At 36.5% G+C, this 19,218-nt stretch overlaps 2 protein-coding genes across 3 annotated transcripts; both read right to left on the bottom strand.

The window, feature by feature from the left end:
* Positions 1-1,057: 1,057 nt before the first annotated feature.
* LOC126800575 (myosin-11) lies at positions 1,058-12,481 on the bottom strand. Its single transcript, XM_050527955.1, has 38 exons — positions 12,063-12,481; positions 11,144-11,272; positions 10,909-11,052; positions 10,685-10,830; positions 10,443-10,599; positions 10,268-10,326; positions 9,869-10,028; positions 9,620-9,769; positions 9,396-9,532; positions 9,154-9,300; positions 8,887-8,988; positions 8,712-8,769; positions 8,506-8,607; positions 8,193-8,230; positions 7,954-8,080; positions 7,699-7,869; positions 7,442-7,573; positions 7,219-7,328; positions 7,047-7,107; positions 6,610-6,787; positions 6,217-6,422; positions 5,976-6,095; positions 5,371-5,469; positions 5,025-5,249; positions 4,436-4,575; positions 4,035-4,146; positions 3,911-3,958; positions 3,559-3,810; positions 3,314-3,469; positions 3,001-3,207; positions 2,753-2,893; positions 2,447-2,517; positions 2,246-2,345; positions 2,121-2,177; positions 1,980-2,036; positions 1,806-1,886; positions 1,585-1,667; positions 1,058-1,460 (listed from the first exon to the last, which is right to left on the bottom strand). The coding sequence occupies exons 1-38, from the start codon at positions 12,063-12,065 to the stop codon at positions 1,337-1,339; spliced, it is 4,590 nt and encodes a 1,529-aa protein (XP_050383912.1). The 5' UTR covers positions 12,066-12,481; the 3' UTR covers positions 1,058-1,336.
* Positions 12,482-13,135: 654 nt separating this feature from the next.
* On the bottom strand, positions 13,136-15,438 carry LOC126800576 (F-box protein At5g03970). Of its 2 annotated transcripts, none has more exons than XM_050527957.1 (2): positions 15,340-15,438; positions 13,136-14,622 (listed from the first exon to the last, which is right to left on the bottom strand). In XM_050527957.1, exon 2 carries the CDS (start codon positions 14,606-14,608, stop codon positions 13,289-13,291), a length of 1,320 nt encoding a protein of 439 aa, XP_050383914.1. In that variant the 5' UTR covers positions 14,609-14,622; positions 15,340-15,438; the 3' UTR covers positions 13,136-13,288. The 2 variants fall into 2 exon arrangements, with proteins under 2 accessions (XP_050383914.1, XP_050383915.1); XM_050527958.1 differs by having other exon boundaries at positions 13,136-14,619; positions 15,340-15,432.
* Between the last annotated feature and the right edge of the window lie 3,780 nt (positions 15,439-19,218).

Raw genomic sequence — 19,218 nt, 5'->3', positions numbered from 1 at the left:
AGGTTGGATTTGGATTTGAGGAAGAACGAGCGATTTGGCCGCTTGATGATTCTTCGTGGATTTGATGATCTTCGTGGACTTGAGAGACTTCGGGATTTGTCGAGAGTGATTCTTGCTCGAGTGATTTCTCTCCTTCTTCTCCAAGTCTCAAAATCCTCCCTCTCTTCATGTTGAAGGGGTGTATTTATAGTGTCAAGGTTTCTATTTTGTAGAATATTTTAATGACACTAAAATAATAAATTCTTTAATTGTATAATTAAATCAATATGTATTTTCCGATTAATTTAAAATTAGTTATTCTCATAACTAAATTAAACAGAAAATAGTTGATTTAATTATAGTCGTTAAAGAATTTATTAATTTAATAAAATGTTCAATTACCATTTCGAATCGTCAATAACATTCAATTTTCGATTTAAGTCGGAATCACGTAGCTTTGATTACGATCATCCGTTTATGTGCTGACACGAGTTTTATTTGGATCCGCACCAACTTTGTTGACTTTTGGCCACGTGTGCAATTTTGTCGGGCTCTTGGTCGATTTCATTATTTAACGAAGATAATTTATTTCATTAAATTTCATGTGTCTACAGGCCTCACCTTTTATTCTTACTGATTCCTAATGTCGATCGAGTGCAGGGCCAGGAGCAATATATTTCTTGAACGGGTGAGACGTACTTCAATATCACCATACCTTAAAAGTAATAATAATAGTAATTGGTAGCAAGACAGAGAAATAAGCTTACTTAACATTCATCCCGGGATATCAATAATGAGAGCACCCTTTGATCTGGTTCTCCCTACTGCTGAGCTCAAAATCAGTAGGGTTTTGTATATTTTTCTCTTCCTAAACCAGAAACCGATCCACTTAGTCTTTCAATTGCCTGAGCCAACGAAAAAGAGAGAGGGTATTTTTAATATGCAATGTAAACTACAACGTAGTTACGTAGCCATTCTTTATCCAATGAAAAACCTGGCTGTTAAATATGACACTGCAAGCTAGCATGGCATTGGGAATCATACAATCTCGAAAACTAATAAAAAAAAAACAAAAAAACAGTGGAGTGTTACATTCTTCCAAATAGAAAACGAAAAGAACAAAAGAGCTACACTAGTATTTTCTTTCCCTGATCACTAAATTCAGCTAATTGTACAACAGAAGATAGAAGAATATTCAACCTACACTGCTGGGGAGAAAATGGAATCCCTATTACAGTAGATACATGAGGTAAAAGCATGATGAACAATATACAAATCCCCATAAACTCCATATAAACGAAGCCGTTGAATCTATTACTTGACAGTAAAGTTCTCTCATATGGAGATTGTGAAGCAATCAATCTGCACGAGGCAACAAGAAACTAAAGCCCGAGTTCTCACGAATAAGTGGTGGTGGTTCAATGTCGGAAATGTCTATTTGTTCCATCGACTTTGATAGGTCATCAACTGAAAATGGAATGCTGCAGCATAGATAATTATCAAAGGTTGGTGTCAGTTCCCAAATAACTACAAAGAAAGATATCTGAAACATGATAGAAGAAAGGGACAAGTCATAGTGGAGACATATTCAAGTGTTTTCATAACCTGGAATCGTCGTCCAACAGGAAAGAATTACTGACAGCATTGTTAGAATCTTCTGTCATTAACACTCTCATATTGGATATAACCTACAGCCAAATACAGTAGTGCAACTAATATTAAAAGGTTTGTGTATAAGGTTTTACCATTAGGTTTTAATTTATATTACTACCGTGTGACAAAGATGACTCGAACCTAGTTGAGTAATGGCATCCATAGAAACTTACATCCGAGGACACACTATGTGTGCCATATTTGTCATCCCAGTACATTGTACTGATACGATATAGCTGCTGTATACTGAGGACCTGTTAATACATAAAGATGCATTGTATGAGAACTAAAGAGGAGGCTAAAGCATTTGAATGTGATTATCTCTTTCTTGCTTAGACATTACTTACTGGGCATAAATCATGGCTTATTTCATCAAGTGTCTTTTTGGGTTTTTGATGTATGACCTGAAAACAAATGTAAAATTTCAGGCCTACTTTTGTTTTTTTTCCATTGTTACTTGGTATATAACATAAGATAAAAAAAAGTACCAGGAATCCAATGGCTTGCCTAATATGCTTGAGTTCATCCCAAGATGAACCTGCATACTGCATTTTTGTTTATTCAGTAAGAGTTTGTAGTTAAAAAGGCAAGGTAGAAAAAAAATTTAGGGTACCTCATCTGTTGCTTTATAGCACCAATGCTCCAACTCAGCCAAACCAGCTTTCACATATTCCCCGTTACTAAACGAACAGCATTCTCGTCGTAATAGAAGACTACAGAAAAAATCATAAATACATGAAGGATAATACAAATAATTGTTATTGCATTAAACAGTATACCAAGGAAACTTCAAGTTTGTGCATAGACTTGATACCTGTTAAATAACTGAACATTGATGAAGGAGAATATCTGTGTGAAGACCTTGCGGACTAAAAATGGAGGTACCTGGCAATAGGAACAAATATAGTGTGAGAGAAAGGTCCCACTGATTAAATATTTCATAAACCATGCACCTTTAAAATGAACTTTAGTGAAATCAAGAGTATGAATCGCCAATAATAATAATAATAACAGTAATATGCTTTTCGATGTTTATTCAACTCACAAATAGAGCAGTCAGCCTAGATAAAACTAATCACAACTCATGTCAAGAAACAGAGGGGAGAAGAAGAGCACTGACATGATTTGCTTTTAAAGTATTTAAGAAGTTTCCGAGACTCTTAACAATCCCTTGCCAGTGAGCAATCAAAGCTCTCTGGGCCTCTGTATTAGCAACTGACCGGGATCCTTTAACCAAGCTCGCCCTTGATGTTCTTGGTGCCTATTAAAATTACAAATTCAGCAGTAGTTTTGACACAGAAGTGGAAGCAGCATTGTCCTTTTCAATTCATTGTTTTCTAGTCCATATATGAACATAAAAATGGGTACCTGGATGCACAATCCAAGCAATGGTGAAATTTCTTTCTTCAAATTATCTCGTATCATCCCATAAATCTTTTCTACGTACGCTGTGAGTTGCTGTTTGAATAGCAAAGCTGGGTACTTGGCTTCAACTTGCCGTAAAGTGTCCACTCCACCACTTGCTCCACCGTTAATTAAAGAAATATTGACACCCTGTGGGGTTCCACGGAAACTCTAGAGGAACAAAAAAATAAAAGGAAAGTTTGAAACACTTAACTTCTGAGGAAATAATAACTTTTTATGTTGAAGTATTGACTGCTGATGGGGGACTAGGAATTACTTGTGTCATCCTTCCAAATAAAGTAGCTGATGATGATCGACGTCGTTGCGGTGCCATTCCTGCAGCACCACTTGCTTTCAGTGTACGCTGGAGTAGTAATAGAAGTGTTGAGGCATTGGATAACCAATAGGCCAAGATTTCATTGTTGTCCTGGGTCTGAAATCCAAGTGGTAGTTTTTAAGTTAAAAGCTTTCTTTCTTTTGAAATGAATCAAAACAGAAAATTTAAAGATGCGAATTTCAAACCTCAATGGCATTGCCTATGGTCTGAATAATCCTATCAAAGATGCTAGTCCGCTCAACTTCAAATGATCTCCACTGCAAAAGGCATTTATATATAATGCAGGCAGCAATAGGTCTGTTCCCTGCAAAGCCTAGGTGTTGTGCAATGCAGCGGATGAGCAGTTCTTGATTCTCTTGCTGTTTTTCATTTAGTGATTTTTGTGGCTTATCCTCCATTTCAGACTCCCTGTGGTTTATCGAAGCACTATGCAGATCCTGATCCATTCAATCCGAATTAGCGTGAGAGGAATGTTACGCAATAGTGAGCACAACATCGTATGCTCCTTTGCATACTTGAAGGTGAAGAGAAACATACCATAGCTGCCTTTGCATCAGGCGTAATATGACCACTTTCAGCTGCCCTCTGTCCATCATCAAATACGAAGGAAATTTTAATCACTTGAAAACTACAGAAGTGACCAATGAAGATGTGAAAATACCTGGATAATGGATCTGGATCGTCCAGAAAGGAACTTATTTGGTGCCATGGAAACAGCTTGTTGGCGCAATACTTGATTTTCTGATTCTAAATTGGTAAGCTTCTCCTCTAGCCTAATCAGTGAAGTTCAGAATTTCAGTCAACCATACGTAATGCAAACTAGAAATGATAATGTATTTCTCCTAGCTTCCCATTTTATAAGCACTAAGATTTATAGTTAACTGGTTCATAGTGAAGCAATGCAACTTGTTTTTTGGAAAGAGAAGCATCGCATCTGTTGATGGGTTCATCATTATTAAGAGCACCACAGGAGTTCTTTGATAAAAGGTTGATCAGACCTACTGTACTGACATTCAGCCAAGAAATGTGCATATAGTTACCCTTCCTTGAATGTTATATTACCTCGTCATATTTTCCTGGAGCTGACTAACTTTTTTCTCAGTTTCTTCTAATTTCTTACGTCGTTCTTCGCCAGATGTTTGAGATTCATTGAATTTTCTTTCACAGTCATCAGCTCTTTGTTTCTCTGAATCCAAGGAAGCCTGGGAAGGTGCAGGTAGCAGAGAGGCAAGATATAAATAACTAAAGTGATCATGATCAACTGCTATAGCATATGAACGATATATGAGTAGCATTCTAACATATTCTAATTTCAATTTAATAAAAGTTATTTTGTAAGCACTTGTATAATATTCTTTGACATCCTTGTGCCAATATACCAAGTAGCTGTTGTAGTTTAGTATTATTAGGAGCTGGGGTTAGTTTAGGGTGTTTCATTGAGGTTAGGGTATGTAAGTATGCAAATATCAGAGTTATTGGGTTTACTATAATCCAGCCACTGCCTCTGATTTTGTCACTCTTCTCTCTACTTTCATGTTCACTATAGTAACTAGAGAACTGACCTTTGATCACAATCATACTAGAGAGGAGATATTAAGCATGATATTATGTGAGATAGAACTGCAAGCGCCTACTGGATTGAGCTTCATACCTTTAAACTCTCCATTTCTGCTGTTAGAGAATCAATTTTTTTGGTGTCCTCGACAACAACTTGGGTTTCTTGAATAACAGGTGTTGCCTCTTCAAGAGCTTTCTTTGCAGCCTCCTCCCGTTCCTTGACAATTTTTGCATTTGTTTCTTCAACTTTTCGCTGCATTTCTTGCAATGAGTTCTGTAATTTTGTTATCTCTTGGGCTTTCGCTTCTTCTAGGTCAGTCTGCAGGAAGGAAATTAAATTTAGCATGATGAAATCTTCATGAAAACCCAAACTTAGCATGTATGAGATCCATCAGCGGTGAAGGTACAGTTGAAAATCACACACTGCAAGACTAAATTACCCTTAAACGTTTTTCCAGCTGTAGACGCCACGTTAGTTCCTCCACTTGTTTTGTTAACTTGTCTTTTGCTTCTTTAAGAGCACCTGTTTCCCTTGCTTCCTGCAGAGAATTGCAGTTTTGTTTGTTTGTTTTTTTTTGGATATTTTTAATGCGAATATCAAAAAATGAAGTAAAGGGACATGAGTAAGAAGCATATACAAATTCGAATCTAGATAAAGAAAATCTGTCCTTCCAAAAAAAAAAAGACAAAAAAATCTACTCATGACAATGAGCAGTACTTCTGTTTAAATCAGCTGAACTAAAAATACATTTCTATGTAAAAGTAGAAGGCCAATCTAAATCACTGTAGTCCATGACTGCCTTATTCAAATTTTGCTTCTTAAAGGCGTGTCTATGACTCTCATGTTATCATCATTTTATAATTATCTTTATCTCAAAGCATGCAATGTTGTTCAATTATGTAGCTTATCCTAATATTGGAAAGGGTCTTGCACTTTCCTGTACGTGCACTAAAATTGATAGATCTTCTTCTTTTGGCCACTGATCTATCAATGGATGATTACTTGGCAAAGGTAAACACATAGAGAGATGAGTTTAATACTGACCATTTTGAGCTTCCTAAGTTCCTTCCTTGCAATTTTTGACCTCATTCGGCATTGTGCGACCAATGAACCCCTCTTGAGCCTCTTAAAGTATGAGACAGCTTTATGACATCGCCATATAGCCTGCAAGTTTTCATTTAGTTTCCTTATTGCATGCAAGGCAAATTACTAATTACCATTCTTGATCACTCAAATTTCATGCACAAAAAGATAAACTAATGCAAGTTGCAAGATTCTAATACACCTGAAGAATAGTTGCTGCTTTAGCTTGCTTCCTAAATCTGAATTGGTTACGAGCAGCCATTACTCTTAAACCTGTTTGCAAGACAAGCCCTGAGAGGTGGATCTTTTTATAATTTGTTCTGGCACGATATCTACGTATGTGCTTCTGGATCTTCTTAGCAGCTGCCTCTTTTTTCATGGTATCGAAGAGTTTGCAAGAGAGTCTTCCTACAAGTTTTACCATATATGTTAAAGGAAACTGTTTAGCCGGTTCCTAGGGTCCAGAAAATAGATAGAAAATAAAGGGAAACACTATAATACATATCCTTCTGGTAATATATATTCGATAAGATATAAATATTTCTGCGTGTCATTATGACCTAATACTTGATAATAAATTTTTCATATGGCTAACCTCTACATATTGATTGCATAATTATGGTTGCCTCACGCAATGCTATAAATCTTTTCCGTGCATAATGAGTTCGTACACGCCGCTGGATAGTTTTTGCTGCACCACTGAGTACTTCTGCTCTTCGTGCATCTAACTCAGCCATCTGACCAGCCCTTAAGAATACCTTTGTTTTACCTATCTGCAAAATATAATTAACAGAAATGTTGAGTCAAAAGATACATGCATATAGTTCATCTATGCAAGCAGGCTCAGTGCATTCTATGTCCATATTCATTATGATTAATTCCATTTCCATATAACTCCATGGTGCCATGTGCATGAGTGGTCGTAAGTTTGGTAAAAGGAATTGCTGTTTGGAGACAATAGAACTAGGAGTACAAAAAATTCAACTATATAACAGAATGCTTCAAAGCAGGTAAGAAAACACCACACTTTACCTGAAACCCTTGAAGACCCTTCTTTTCCAGAATCTTTTTACACGCAGCTTTTTCATCAACGCTGCTCATAAGTAAAATAAGCCTTAGGTTGTAGATCCACCAAGTTCAATTTCTTCTATGTCCCAGCTTTCTTCCCCCACTTGAACTTAAAATAGAGAGAAATTGTACTTACTTTGAGGCCAATACCTCTGGGGCAAGAAGTCCAAATCGGTTGGTGAATTCAAAGAAAGGTTTTCGGGTAGGGTAACCAGCGCAGCTAATTCGGATTGCCTCTAAAACACCCTACAAGGAAAAAGTCCGAGTAGTTATAATAATAAATTTAGAGTAGAAAGTAAAACTGGATGCATTATGTTAGGCTTAAAAAATGGACAAGAGAAAAGACATTGTTTACTTACACCACAGCGCAGTTGCTGCATAATGTTTACATTCTCAAATACAGCTGGTTTTAGAAGGTTGTTTGGCTTTACACATCTGATATAGTGAGGCTCTGTAGAGTTTAGGGTTTCCATTAGGCTCTGTAGTTGTAGCTGTACCAGGTAGAACATAAGGATTATGTCAACCTTTTGTTGCAGAATATAGAAAGGAGTTGCATGAGCTTATCAATAGCCGATTATCATTTGATTAATACACATCAAGACGATAATAAAAGTACCTTAAACCGAGAACCAATGGAAGAAAACTTGGAAGATTTAGCTGTCTCTTCTGGAAGTGGAGGGAAAAGGCCTGCCACGAAAGGACATTTGGAAGCACCCAACAAGTCTTGATGTTCAGGGACCACATAGTCCTTATTTTTGTCCAGAAATTGCTCAGACTGATATTGCACCTGCAATGAAGTTTTTAGAAGGTAAATTATCAAATGAAAGTATCTCATATATCAAGAAGTTCCTTCTTTCATGATTGGCAATACCTCTCCAGCATAATGCGCAATTGTAAAATCCGTTCGAGAAAGTTTCGGCTTTATGAAGCGCTTATGAACTTTAAAGGTCTGATATAGCTTATTTGAAAATGTTTCATGGGTTGACTTTGGAAACATGCTGTGAATGAAAAAGGAGTCAAGTAAGAAAGAAGAAAACAAAACAAAAAAGTTGGTCAAACTTCAACGAAACAGTTAATGACATAATTTCACCAATCTGAATCGTAGCTTACCAAGCTTCATCAAGGAGAGCAATTATTCCACCAGGTTTCTGCGAAAAAGCATAGTTAAGTAAACACTTGTCAGAAAGGAAAAGGAGTTTATCATCTATTTCTTTGAATCAAATACAATTATACTTGTATTTATTTATTTAATTTTTTTTAGAATTTTTCTTGTATTTAGACTAGCATAAGAACACTGAGAACCGACGTGTTGCCTATGCAAGTCATTTGTCATCAAATCATGTTTGTCTGCTAGGCAGTTCATATTAACCTTAACAAATCAGTTTTCATTTTTGTTCTGTTAAAGAGTGGAACTAGTTATTACCTTTTCGATTAGATCCAAGACATCTTGATTATCGACAAATTCAATGTAGCTCCAATCAATCTCCTCTTTGGTGTACTCCTCTTGTTCCATTTTGAAAACGTGCTGAAAACATTAGCAGCAGGAACTTAACTTTATAACATAGAGAAAAAAGTTTCAAATAAATATAAAAGAAGAGGACGAAAAAGAGGTCTACATCATCCTGATACCTGATTAAAATGTTGCTGCAATTTCTCATTTGTGAAGTTAATACAGAACTGCTCAAAACTGCACAACATGATTTGCTGAAAGTAAGTTGCAAAATACTGCCAATACATAAGGAGTGGTTATATTTGCATTTTATGCATGGACTGTATAAATATCACTATGTATATTGACTGTTACCTATTGTTTTTAAAACTTTCAAAACCATAGATGTCAAGAACCCCAATCAAAGATTTTGAATTAGCATCTTGTCCAATTGAAACATTAATCTTGTCCACCAACCTATATGTATAGGACAAAGAAACAGATGTTAGCTTCACCAAAACACCAAACTTCTATGGCTACATATTTCTTCTCAGAGTTACCCGATGTGGATCTGATTTCAGTCGTTTTTTTTTATGGGTAAAAGACATTAATTCTGATTTATAACTTATAAAAGTGACTAACCAGTCAAACAGCCGAGAATAAATTGTCTTTGCTAAACCATCACGACTAATTGTTGCACTTTGAGGATCAAGACTTCTCTTGATAACTTCTTCAGGTGTTATCATGACACGCTTACATAGTGCATCTTCTAGTGCAGCAGTATCACACCTGGATGATGTAGATATAGATAATTATCAGAACACACGAATGGAAAGCAATCTGAAATACAAAATAGGAGCAAAATATCGTAAAAGAGTAGATACATGAGAAGCTCTGCAACCATCTTGAGATGGAATTTGGCTTGATCATCTTTTGGAACAGATGAATCAACTTCCTTTCCCTTAGCAAATAAAATATTTCCAAGATGAAGGATTGAGGCAACTACTCTAAAAATTGCTTCCTGGAAGAGAGAAAAAAGAAAAGAAAAAGGGATGAGATAGTCCTCTTTCTTGATTTCATTACTGAAAGCATTTAAGAAGGGCTCTACCTGCTCCTTTGCACTTATTCCAACAATATCCATAGCTCTCCTTGTGGCAAGATAGTCATGGGCATCACTTACCCCGACTAGCTCATAGCAACGTGATTGGTTAAGATAGTGAAATGATTTAGGATTTCCCAATTTGTATTTCTCAATTTCCTGTCATCATTAAAAAAGTTAGCCAGAAGTTGTAAGAAAAGAAACAGGAAGTGATACTTTCATAGTCTAATTGAAGTCACCATTGCAGCAGGAAATTACCTCCTGTGGTGCAGCACAAAGAAGGTAGAAGCAGTGGTAGTTGCGCTCAGGATCAGAAATTTGGCATACACGAGACCGTTCCAGAAGGTAAGTTCTGATGGCTGCTCCAGAGATTCTTCCTTGCTTATCAAATTGGATTTCAACAAATTTACCAAAACGACTGCAACAGTATCATTTAAAAAAGATCATCAGCAGAAGACAATAATTGACACAAGCAATTCATGTCAGAAAAATGATGGCTGAATCTAAGGCCAATCTGGCACTATTACATGACTTGGCTACTAGTGAACAGGGAGATTCCACAAAACAGAATATCGAGCCAAAGTCAATTGTTAGATTTAATGTCACAGGAAGAGAGAATAAACAGCCAGCTTCGAACCAATTGAAAAAGTATCTTACCTAGAATTGTTATTTCTAACAGTTTTAGCATTGCCAAATGCTTCAAGAACTGGATTTGACTGCAGTCACAAGAGAAAAAGAAAATATAGAGTTTGCATACGAAGTTGAGCTTGATAGATAGGAATACTCGATGCTTATTCTAACTGTTAAATGCAAGCCAGAATATAAATTGTACTTCAAGAACTTGCTGTTCAACCGTCCTTCCTTCAGTGGCAGCTCGGCCACCAAGAAATGCAAGGTACCGCATGAGCATCTTTGTCGTCTCAGTTTTACCTGCTCCACTTTCACCACTGACCAGAATTGAATTGCTTTTTCCCTCATTGATCATTGCCCTGGTTTTTTTTTTAAAGCATTAAATCATAAATGGCAAATACACATTGAACAATACGTACCAAATTAAATAGGAATGATAGTAACCTGTATGCAACGTCAGCAACTGCAAAAACATGAGGACTTAGTTCTCCGAATGGTGCTCCCTTGTATTGTTGCATCATGTGACTATCATAGATATGGGGCAGTCTTTGGAATGGGTTAATGGCAATAAGGATATTTCCAGTATAAGTCTGTCACGTCACCGATGCTATATTAATATAGCACCCAAAACTTGTAATTCTATTGGAATGAAGGGAATAAGAACTTACATAGATTTCATTAAGTTCGTATCTTGTTTTTAAATTCTCCAAAACTCCAGGCTCATGCAGATACGATAGCTTTGTCATGTCATCAACCCCGCCAGCAGGAGCTTCCATGTCTTTTGGATATATTTTTGATAAGTTGGCAACCAACTTTATGGCACAAAAAATTGGAACTCATTATACTACAAAAATGCATGAAATTTTCTACAGTTAACTGATTAAAGAGGCAAGAGCAATGCACCTTCTTCCCATTGCGACCCTGGATCTCAACTTCCTGTCCATTAATCTTTGTGACTTGGCCATCTGTCCAAGCCAAATCTGGGTCTTCAGCCCAGACATGAGAACCTACTATGATATTTACTGCTGTTCCCTGTTGATAGATATTCGGCATAAGGACTTTATAGTTAATACAGAACATTTATAAAGTATAGTCATAAATAACACAAACATCATTCACAGCCCCTTTTCTGAAGACTATGTTCGAGCTTATTTACAGACTTTTGAAAGATATGAACTTTCATTTTGGTTTTGAGGTGCAATTGGTCACCTAAGCTAACTTAAATGGCTAATTCCTCCAACAGTGCCCTTTTTCTCCTTAATCTATAAATCCATGTCAATGATCAACACAAGTAATAACTTCAGTACTGTCCTTGTAAACGCTAGACGAGCACTTGCTCAATGGTTAGTCCTAGCTGCCGCAACCTCGTGCCTTGCCTGGCGAAAAGACACCAGTATTTCTTCTCCAGCTAGAATTTTTCATAAAATTTCTATTTTACAAACGCTGGTGCGTGCAAGTTGCAAAGTGTATAGTTTAAATGAGCGTGGGCAATCCTAATATAGTAACATACTAACATCTTAATGACATTGTCTTACAAAACCAACCGTGTTCAAGGATAACACCCTTGAACATATCCTGAGTTCTTCTAAATGATAACACTCTAAACACTTCCTCCCCATTTTTTTGTATCACACACTCTAACTCAATAAAATGCTCGATCACAAAAACAAAACTTGACTGCATCTTGAATTCCATGCAGGCTTTCATCAACTCTAACACCCACTTGGGCCGTGAAAAAATCATATCGAAAATGGGGATTAGGGGAACCTAGTTGAATCTACAAGCTGAATCAAATGCATATCACATCCAACCAAAACAATACCATTTTTTTAAGCCGGGGAATCAAAAGCTCATCAATTCACTGAGCACTTTCTTCATACACCTGGTCTGCATGAGAAGAGCTCCTCTCCACCACAGACCCACCATGAAACGAACCACACCCTTTTGACCAAAATCATCAAACTTTGGATCAAACCATCAATGGGGTGCCAGAAAGATTCAAACTTGGCATCAGAATGAATGCAAAAACTGGGTTTTGGGTATATGGGGTGCCAGAAAGAACCAAACTTGGGATCAGAAACTGGGTTTGGGGTAGAAAGAGAAACAGAGAAAGGGTGGTTGATGAGTTTGGGTGAGTTTTGTTTGTGTGTTTTTTGGGTGTGGGAAGTGAATGTGGATCCAATGTGTTGAGGGAGTGACATTCTTCACAAGCTCCTGTGTTCTCGGTTGTCTTCCCTCTCGTTTCGCGCCAATTAGTGGCTACTAACCAAGTCTTCTTTCTCTTTTCTTAACGGTACATGTGTCTCTGATGTCATAGTGTTTCTGGAGGGATGTCTTTGTTCTTGTGTGTGTGGGTCTACTGTAAGAATGTGCAACTCGTCGTTTGAGCCGTCGATTGTTGTGATGTATCAACCATGATTATTATTCTTGTGCTACTTTCTCTAGGCCATTTTGATTTTTCGATACATGTTTGGTTTATTTTCGGTTTGTTATGGTCGATGGATGAAGGTTTAGATTTTGCAAGGATGAAGCATTGATGAATTTCAATGTGCTTTGGAAGGAGTTCATGATGACTACATGAGAAACATGAAAAAAATGAAGAATGAATGGTCAACCGAGATGGTCTGATGTACTTCATTCTTTCCTTGCTTGAGAATGCAGGGCATTATAGAGTTAAAAACATAAAGGATGCTAGCTACGAAGAAATAAGAACCAAGCGCAACAATACTAAAGATTTAACAAGCAATTCCATAGTTAAAATGATGGCAAAGAAGATTAAAGAACGCAGGCGGAGTTGGTAAAAATAAGAACTATATCTAGCTACTTGATATCTGAAAGTCTGAAACCACAGTGCCATTAGAAGATAAGAGAAAACTTTACAGGCAAACGATTCCATCTCAGCATACGAGAAGTTACATGTAGGGATCAAAATACTAGAAGTTAAAACTACTACACAAATTCATAGTTTCATGCCACAAAATAAACCATACCCAGCTCACAGCTAGGGATCACATGAGTTAGGAGTTACCTACTTAGATGATTAGATATTCACCAGGAGGGCCAAGCAGGTACCGCAGTTCCATGCCCTGTCGAAGGCCAAGTAGAAGTTGCTGCCTTTTCATGGCATACAGAAGATCGTGGCCAAGAAGGTCGAAAGTAAGGCACCACTTTACTGAAATCCCATTGGATAGGAGAGCCAAGACCGTGATGCCGAATCACCTTCAACGTTTGGCTTTCAATGTGCATGAGAAATATGTTTTGTCCAGATCTTATGTAAACATATTCAGAATTTTGAGGAAGGAATGACAGTATTTGCGCTTCTTTAGTCTGCTTGCTAAAGCTTGGAAAATTCTTCCACATAGATCTGAAACCTACTGTGTATCTAAGTTTCCACTTGCAGTTTGATTCCATGTTGCTTGAGGTAATAGCTGATATACTATCTTGTTCCTTCTCAAGAACCCATATTTCCATGCCAGACTTGCTGCTCTGACCATATTGCAATAGCCCATCTGAGGACTCCCCAAGAACAAACTCATCATAGTCCTGCGAAATATTCCCATCAGGTAATTTAAGCAAAACAATACGTGTGTTTCCAATACGTGGATCATAAATTGCTACACTTTCCTTAATGGATATCTTTCCCTGTGTCGCAAACCAGTATACAACACCTTTAATCACAGTAGCCACACTCCAGGGGCGCAAGGAAAATTTCAAAGAGCAAGTGAGGGTGAAATGCTTCCATGTACCAGTCACAGAAGAGAAAGTCTCAATGGAGACAGTGTTAACCTCACGTTTGCATTCACAGTTTGCACGAATAACCTTGTAGTGAGGAATGTCACTGAAATTGTCCTCAGCTATGAATGCCATACACAAGCGTTTGTAGAAGCGCTGAGGTTGAGGAAGTTGGAATAGCACTTTGCTGATTGGGTTCCATACAGAATAGGTCAGTGGGTGGCGGCCACAAAGAAGAAGGCCATTGGCAGAGTCGATGAAATAACCTAAGTGTTTGCAATTCCCAGAAGGCATCAAGTCATTGCATACATCATCACCTTCCTCACAAGCTGACAACAACTGAAGTGTAGGCTCAGACTTGGGTCGGCGCATCCCATCTTTTGGTCTGCAGAGGTACAGCTGATTGCAGACAAAGAAACCGAGAAGATGAAAGTTCATTCTCCATCTAGCTTGATAATCAGATAGAAACGAAGAGCTACATATCACACGAAGCCACCTCTTTGATACAAGTATCAATCTAAAAACAAATTTCTCTGGCAACCAAAGAAGAATCTCATTTAGGACGTCATCACAGGTCAATGCAGCATGAACATCATTGTCCAACATATTTTCCTTCTTTTTGTCTTGTCGACTCATATCACCCTGCCCTGCTGAGATCATACTCCACCATATCAGTACATTTCTACTTATGAATTGTAGCAGATCAACTAGTTTCATAAATCTCCTCAATTAACATAAAAACCCAGAAATCCACAAGTAGTCCATGGTTTCAAAGAGATTCAGAATTACTCATGTTTACTTCACACTGGCAAGCAAAGTATTTAATATTTTAATAACACTATAATAACATAACTTTTCAATAATATACACTTCAATCATCTTGCTCAAGCTATGAAGCAATGCATCACAATAAGGGTTTTCAACTCTATTTTTAGATGTAGATACAATTCGTATCTAATAAGGAATCTCATAAAATGAACATACAAATCGATTTTTAAATTGAAAGATACAAATCTAAGTTCCAAACTTTTTCTAATCTGAACAGCTTATCACCATAAAACCCAGTAGGTATTCGTATTCTGGCCAACCTTTGACGATTGTACAAAGTTTGCCAGCTAAACCAAAACCCAAATACCTTTGACATCATAAAGTTTGCATCTTTAACAACTTGCCTGATTCCGATACAGTAATAATGTAAGACCCAAAGTATAATTTTCTTGTCTGATTCAACAAATGCAAAGGAAAAACCGCAATTGCAACCCCATCTTCCAATTTTGACCATTTCATTAAGTTTAGCCCAAAAGAGAATCGAGGGTACAGTATAGACTACTAGAGCATTTAAGGGTATAGAGAGAGAGAGAGAGAACCTGTCAGGCTGGTTTGGAGACTAGAACAGAGTGAAGCAGTGTTGGCTGTTGAGGTTGAGCTCAGTAAGTTCTTCCAGTTGGATAGTTTTAAGGTTTGGGAAATTGTAGGAGTTCACACATTGTTTATGTCGAACTACGGCTCTGCTTTGGTGTGGTTTGTTATGAAAGTTTCACCCTACAGTAGTTACCTTTTTACACAGTATACGTCATTTTTTATTACACTATTTCAATAATCATAGACCAACAAATTCTCAGCTCAATAGTAGCTAAAAGCATCATTCAAGCAAAAGTTCTTTTTTCACAGCTAGGTTTTGTAAATATAAAATAGAGTCACGTACTTACCTCAGTTAATAAAATAAATTTGATCACATTGAAGTCTAAATCCCAATAAAAAAACTTAGAATAATTTTTGATTTTAACAATATTGCATAAGTATAAGGATTTCGATATTTTTATTAGTTTCAATGTTAACTATTTAATAGATGTGTATTTTGTGAAATAAATAAAAATGAATTACAAATTTAAATAATTGATTGTCTATTACAATCATTTTACATCAGGATATTACAGTTTTCAATAAATTAATAGATTATGGGGTGAATAAAGTGGACTGTGGGGTGGCAATAGATGCACCCTTATATAACTCGATGATCAGTTCGATTACTCGACATCAATATTAACCTTGTAAGCATCGTTAGTAGTATAAAGCAAAATGGTATCGTTCACAAACCGGGAATCCAACCAGGGCATAGAATCACAACCATTTAACAACGAATTCATAAGAGTTTTAAAATATTTTGATATAGGATTAGATACTAAACATAAAATAAACTTAAGCTAATATATACATGTGATCAACCAACCAACATACAATACATTACCAAAACAAAACATACAAAGCTAACGAAAATCAAAATCTAGTCATCCTTTAGAAATCATGCCGAGATACCATCATGAACAACTAAAGTTGGATCATGCAATTTAAGTTCCAAATCAATAACCTACATGCATAGACACTTAACACATTCAAATCTTGCCAATCGGCTTCATCAAAATATAACATGTTTATCTTACCATGCAACTCCAAAGCCATGCATATTGAATTCATTAAGCATGTCACCTACTTAACTAACAATCATGCACTTCCGAAATTACATAGAAAGATAAACATGATCATGGCACAAGTCTTTAATCCAACAACCTAAATATCATGCTACAATCACATACATAACATATAGATGTCGAAATCATTCAAGAGCATATCACGACAGAAACCTAAATCCATAAAACCAAAACTTGAAATCGCAACTTTATATAAATAGAATCAAGTAGCTATTTCATAGACAAAATCGAAACAAGTTTACAATACATAAATCACATACACATCAAAGAACAAGAAAAACTAAAAACCGAAATTAACAAAGAGAGAATCATGGTTACACTTTTATCAATCAATCGATCTCATAAGGTGTAGCTGTGGCTTCTAAGGGAATGGTGCATCTTCACAATCGTACTTGAAGGCAAGGGGTGGTGAAGGGTGAAATCATATTTAGGATTCTTAGAAGGAAGCTATGTGTTTGGTCAGAGCTTTGGCTAGTAATTGCACAAGGTTGATGATGATTCTGATGTAGATTCGTGCCTCTATATATAGGAGAAACAAGGTCCTAACTTTCCCTCACAACCCTTAGATCAAAAGCAAATCAATGGCTGAAATAATTCTGTCAATCTCACTGGACCTCCGCGTAAAGATTCAGTCATATCTCCCTGTAGGAATACGATATTGATGCGATTCTAAATCCTACATAAAATAGACTCACACAGATTTTTATCCATATATGGTACGTCTTCTAATTCGATCTGAGCTGTCTATAGGAGTCCGTCGAAGTTGGACTACGAATCCTGACAGATTTCTGATTCTTGCATGGATTGGACTTCTAAGTGTATAACTTCTTCTTCTTGATAATTTTGATTTATATGCACGAAAATATCTTCATATACACCTTGGAAATCCATCTCCAACTTGGAATTAAAATCCAACTCCAAATAGGAAACCATTTAGTCGCACGGCCTCTCCTTGTCCTTTTAGGAATCTGATTTTCAGCCTCTCCTCTTTCCTTGCTCTTCTAGGATTGCGTTCATTCTCCAACATGAATTTGTCTTTCCTAATAAAAATAAGTATGTTAGAAACAAAGAAATAGGAAAGAATGAATCCTACTCGAATAAGAAATCATATCTCAACAATGATTCTTAACAATAAGCACGATTTCAACATCAAATCACTCATATTCGATATAAGCTCTACCTAAACATTTATTCTAACAAAATGAACCAAAAAATACTAAATAAGAAGTAATAAAGAACAAGAATATGACATATACACTTTAAGAACGTCACACTTTGTACTCCTATCACTCAATCATGGAATTTACACAATCACATTATTACATGAAATATGTAAGTCCAAATAAACAACTGATAGAGAAAGACAAAATCATTTAAATCTTTCTCCACATTCTCATCGGTTTGAACAACGAAAACAAGTGCTAAAATGAGTGGCATGCATATCCACGTGTTCGTCGCATTCGATTATAGGTAGTAGCGTCTGCAAGCATGGAACTGTGAAGTGTGTGACATTGATCGTCTCATGAATAGTTTTCTTTTTCGATGATGTCAACCCATGAATAGTTTTGGTTTTAACAAATTTTTAACGAATTTTTCACTTAACAATGTAGTGATTTAAGCGAGCATGCATATTATACAAATCCATGTACAAGATATCATCATCATTAGGGTCAAAAGCTAACACCCATGAATAATCTGTAGTGAATGGTGACCATTTGAAACTCATTCCATCCACGGAGAATGTACTTATCAAACACCATTTCCCACCTCTTCTTCCGTTAATCTCGTCTTTTAACTCCCAAAAAATCAAAACATATGTCTTTTGGGTCGTAATATCTTGAACTTGAAAGCATGTGCATCCGCATATTTTCTCTTCGGCTCACACTTATTACTCATGGCTTCCCAATAGGAAAATCAATGACATGAGTGGATTGAATAAGATCATTCATATTAGATGTAGATACTAATGGATGTTGATGGCAACATTTTTTTAGCACCATGATTCATGATAAGTTCAAAATAAAAAATGAATTGAAGATGACATTACAAAATGTGGATTGTATAGTGATATATATTCACCTAATGCTAGCTAAGTAGTTGTTTATAAATACACTAAAAGGGTCAAGCATGTCCGACAATTTTATTCCCAGTAGCAAGCCAAGTAGAAGTTTATAACATTTCATGACAGGACAAGCAGATAATGCAGTGAACCACATACAACTAAAAAAACAACATACCTCCAAGCACTCAGCCTCTTGGGAATGCCTCATCCAACAAGCATTCTATTAAAGGTTTCATTTGATTTTTCAAGTCCTTGATGATTTGCTTACGGTTTTCAGGTTGTACCACGGTTTGAATGCTTATTCAACTACCTCATTTGTTATAAAATCTTGAATGCAAGGCACAAGCTCACCAAAGTACTCCACCACATCACTAAAAATCTTGATGGATTATGTAATAAGTATAAGATATCATTGTCATTTGGCTAAAAAGCTAACACCCGAGCACAATCTGTAATATTCAGCAACTATTCGAAACTCATTTCATCCACAAGAAAGGTGCTTATCAAATACCATTTCCCAAAATGATCGCAAGGACCTGCCATGTAGAGCTATAAGATTGATTGATTCCTTAATACTCTCAGAGATACGTCTTCTATTTTCTATTGCTAGTTGTTGTTGCACAATGATCTCAGAAACTTGTCTTCTCATTCCTATTGTTGTGGCTAGTTATAGTTCTAAAACATGATTGACTTGT

The sequence above is a fragment of the Argentina anserina genome, chromosome 6 (genome assembly GCF_933775445.1).
Source record: "Argentina anserina chromosome 6, drPotAnse1.1, whole genome shotgun sequence".
Lineage (NCBI taxonomy): Eukaryota > Viridiplantae > Streptophyta > Magnoliopsida > Rosales > Rosaceae > Argentina > Argentina anserina.
The sequence above is the reverse complement of the archived record's forward strand: the minus strand, read 5'-3'. Positions and strand labels throughout refer to the sequence as shown.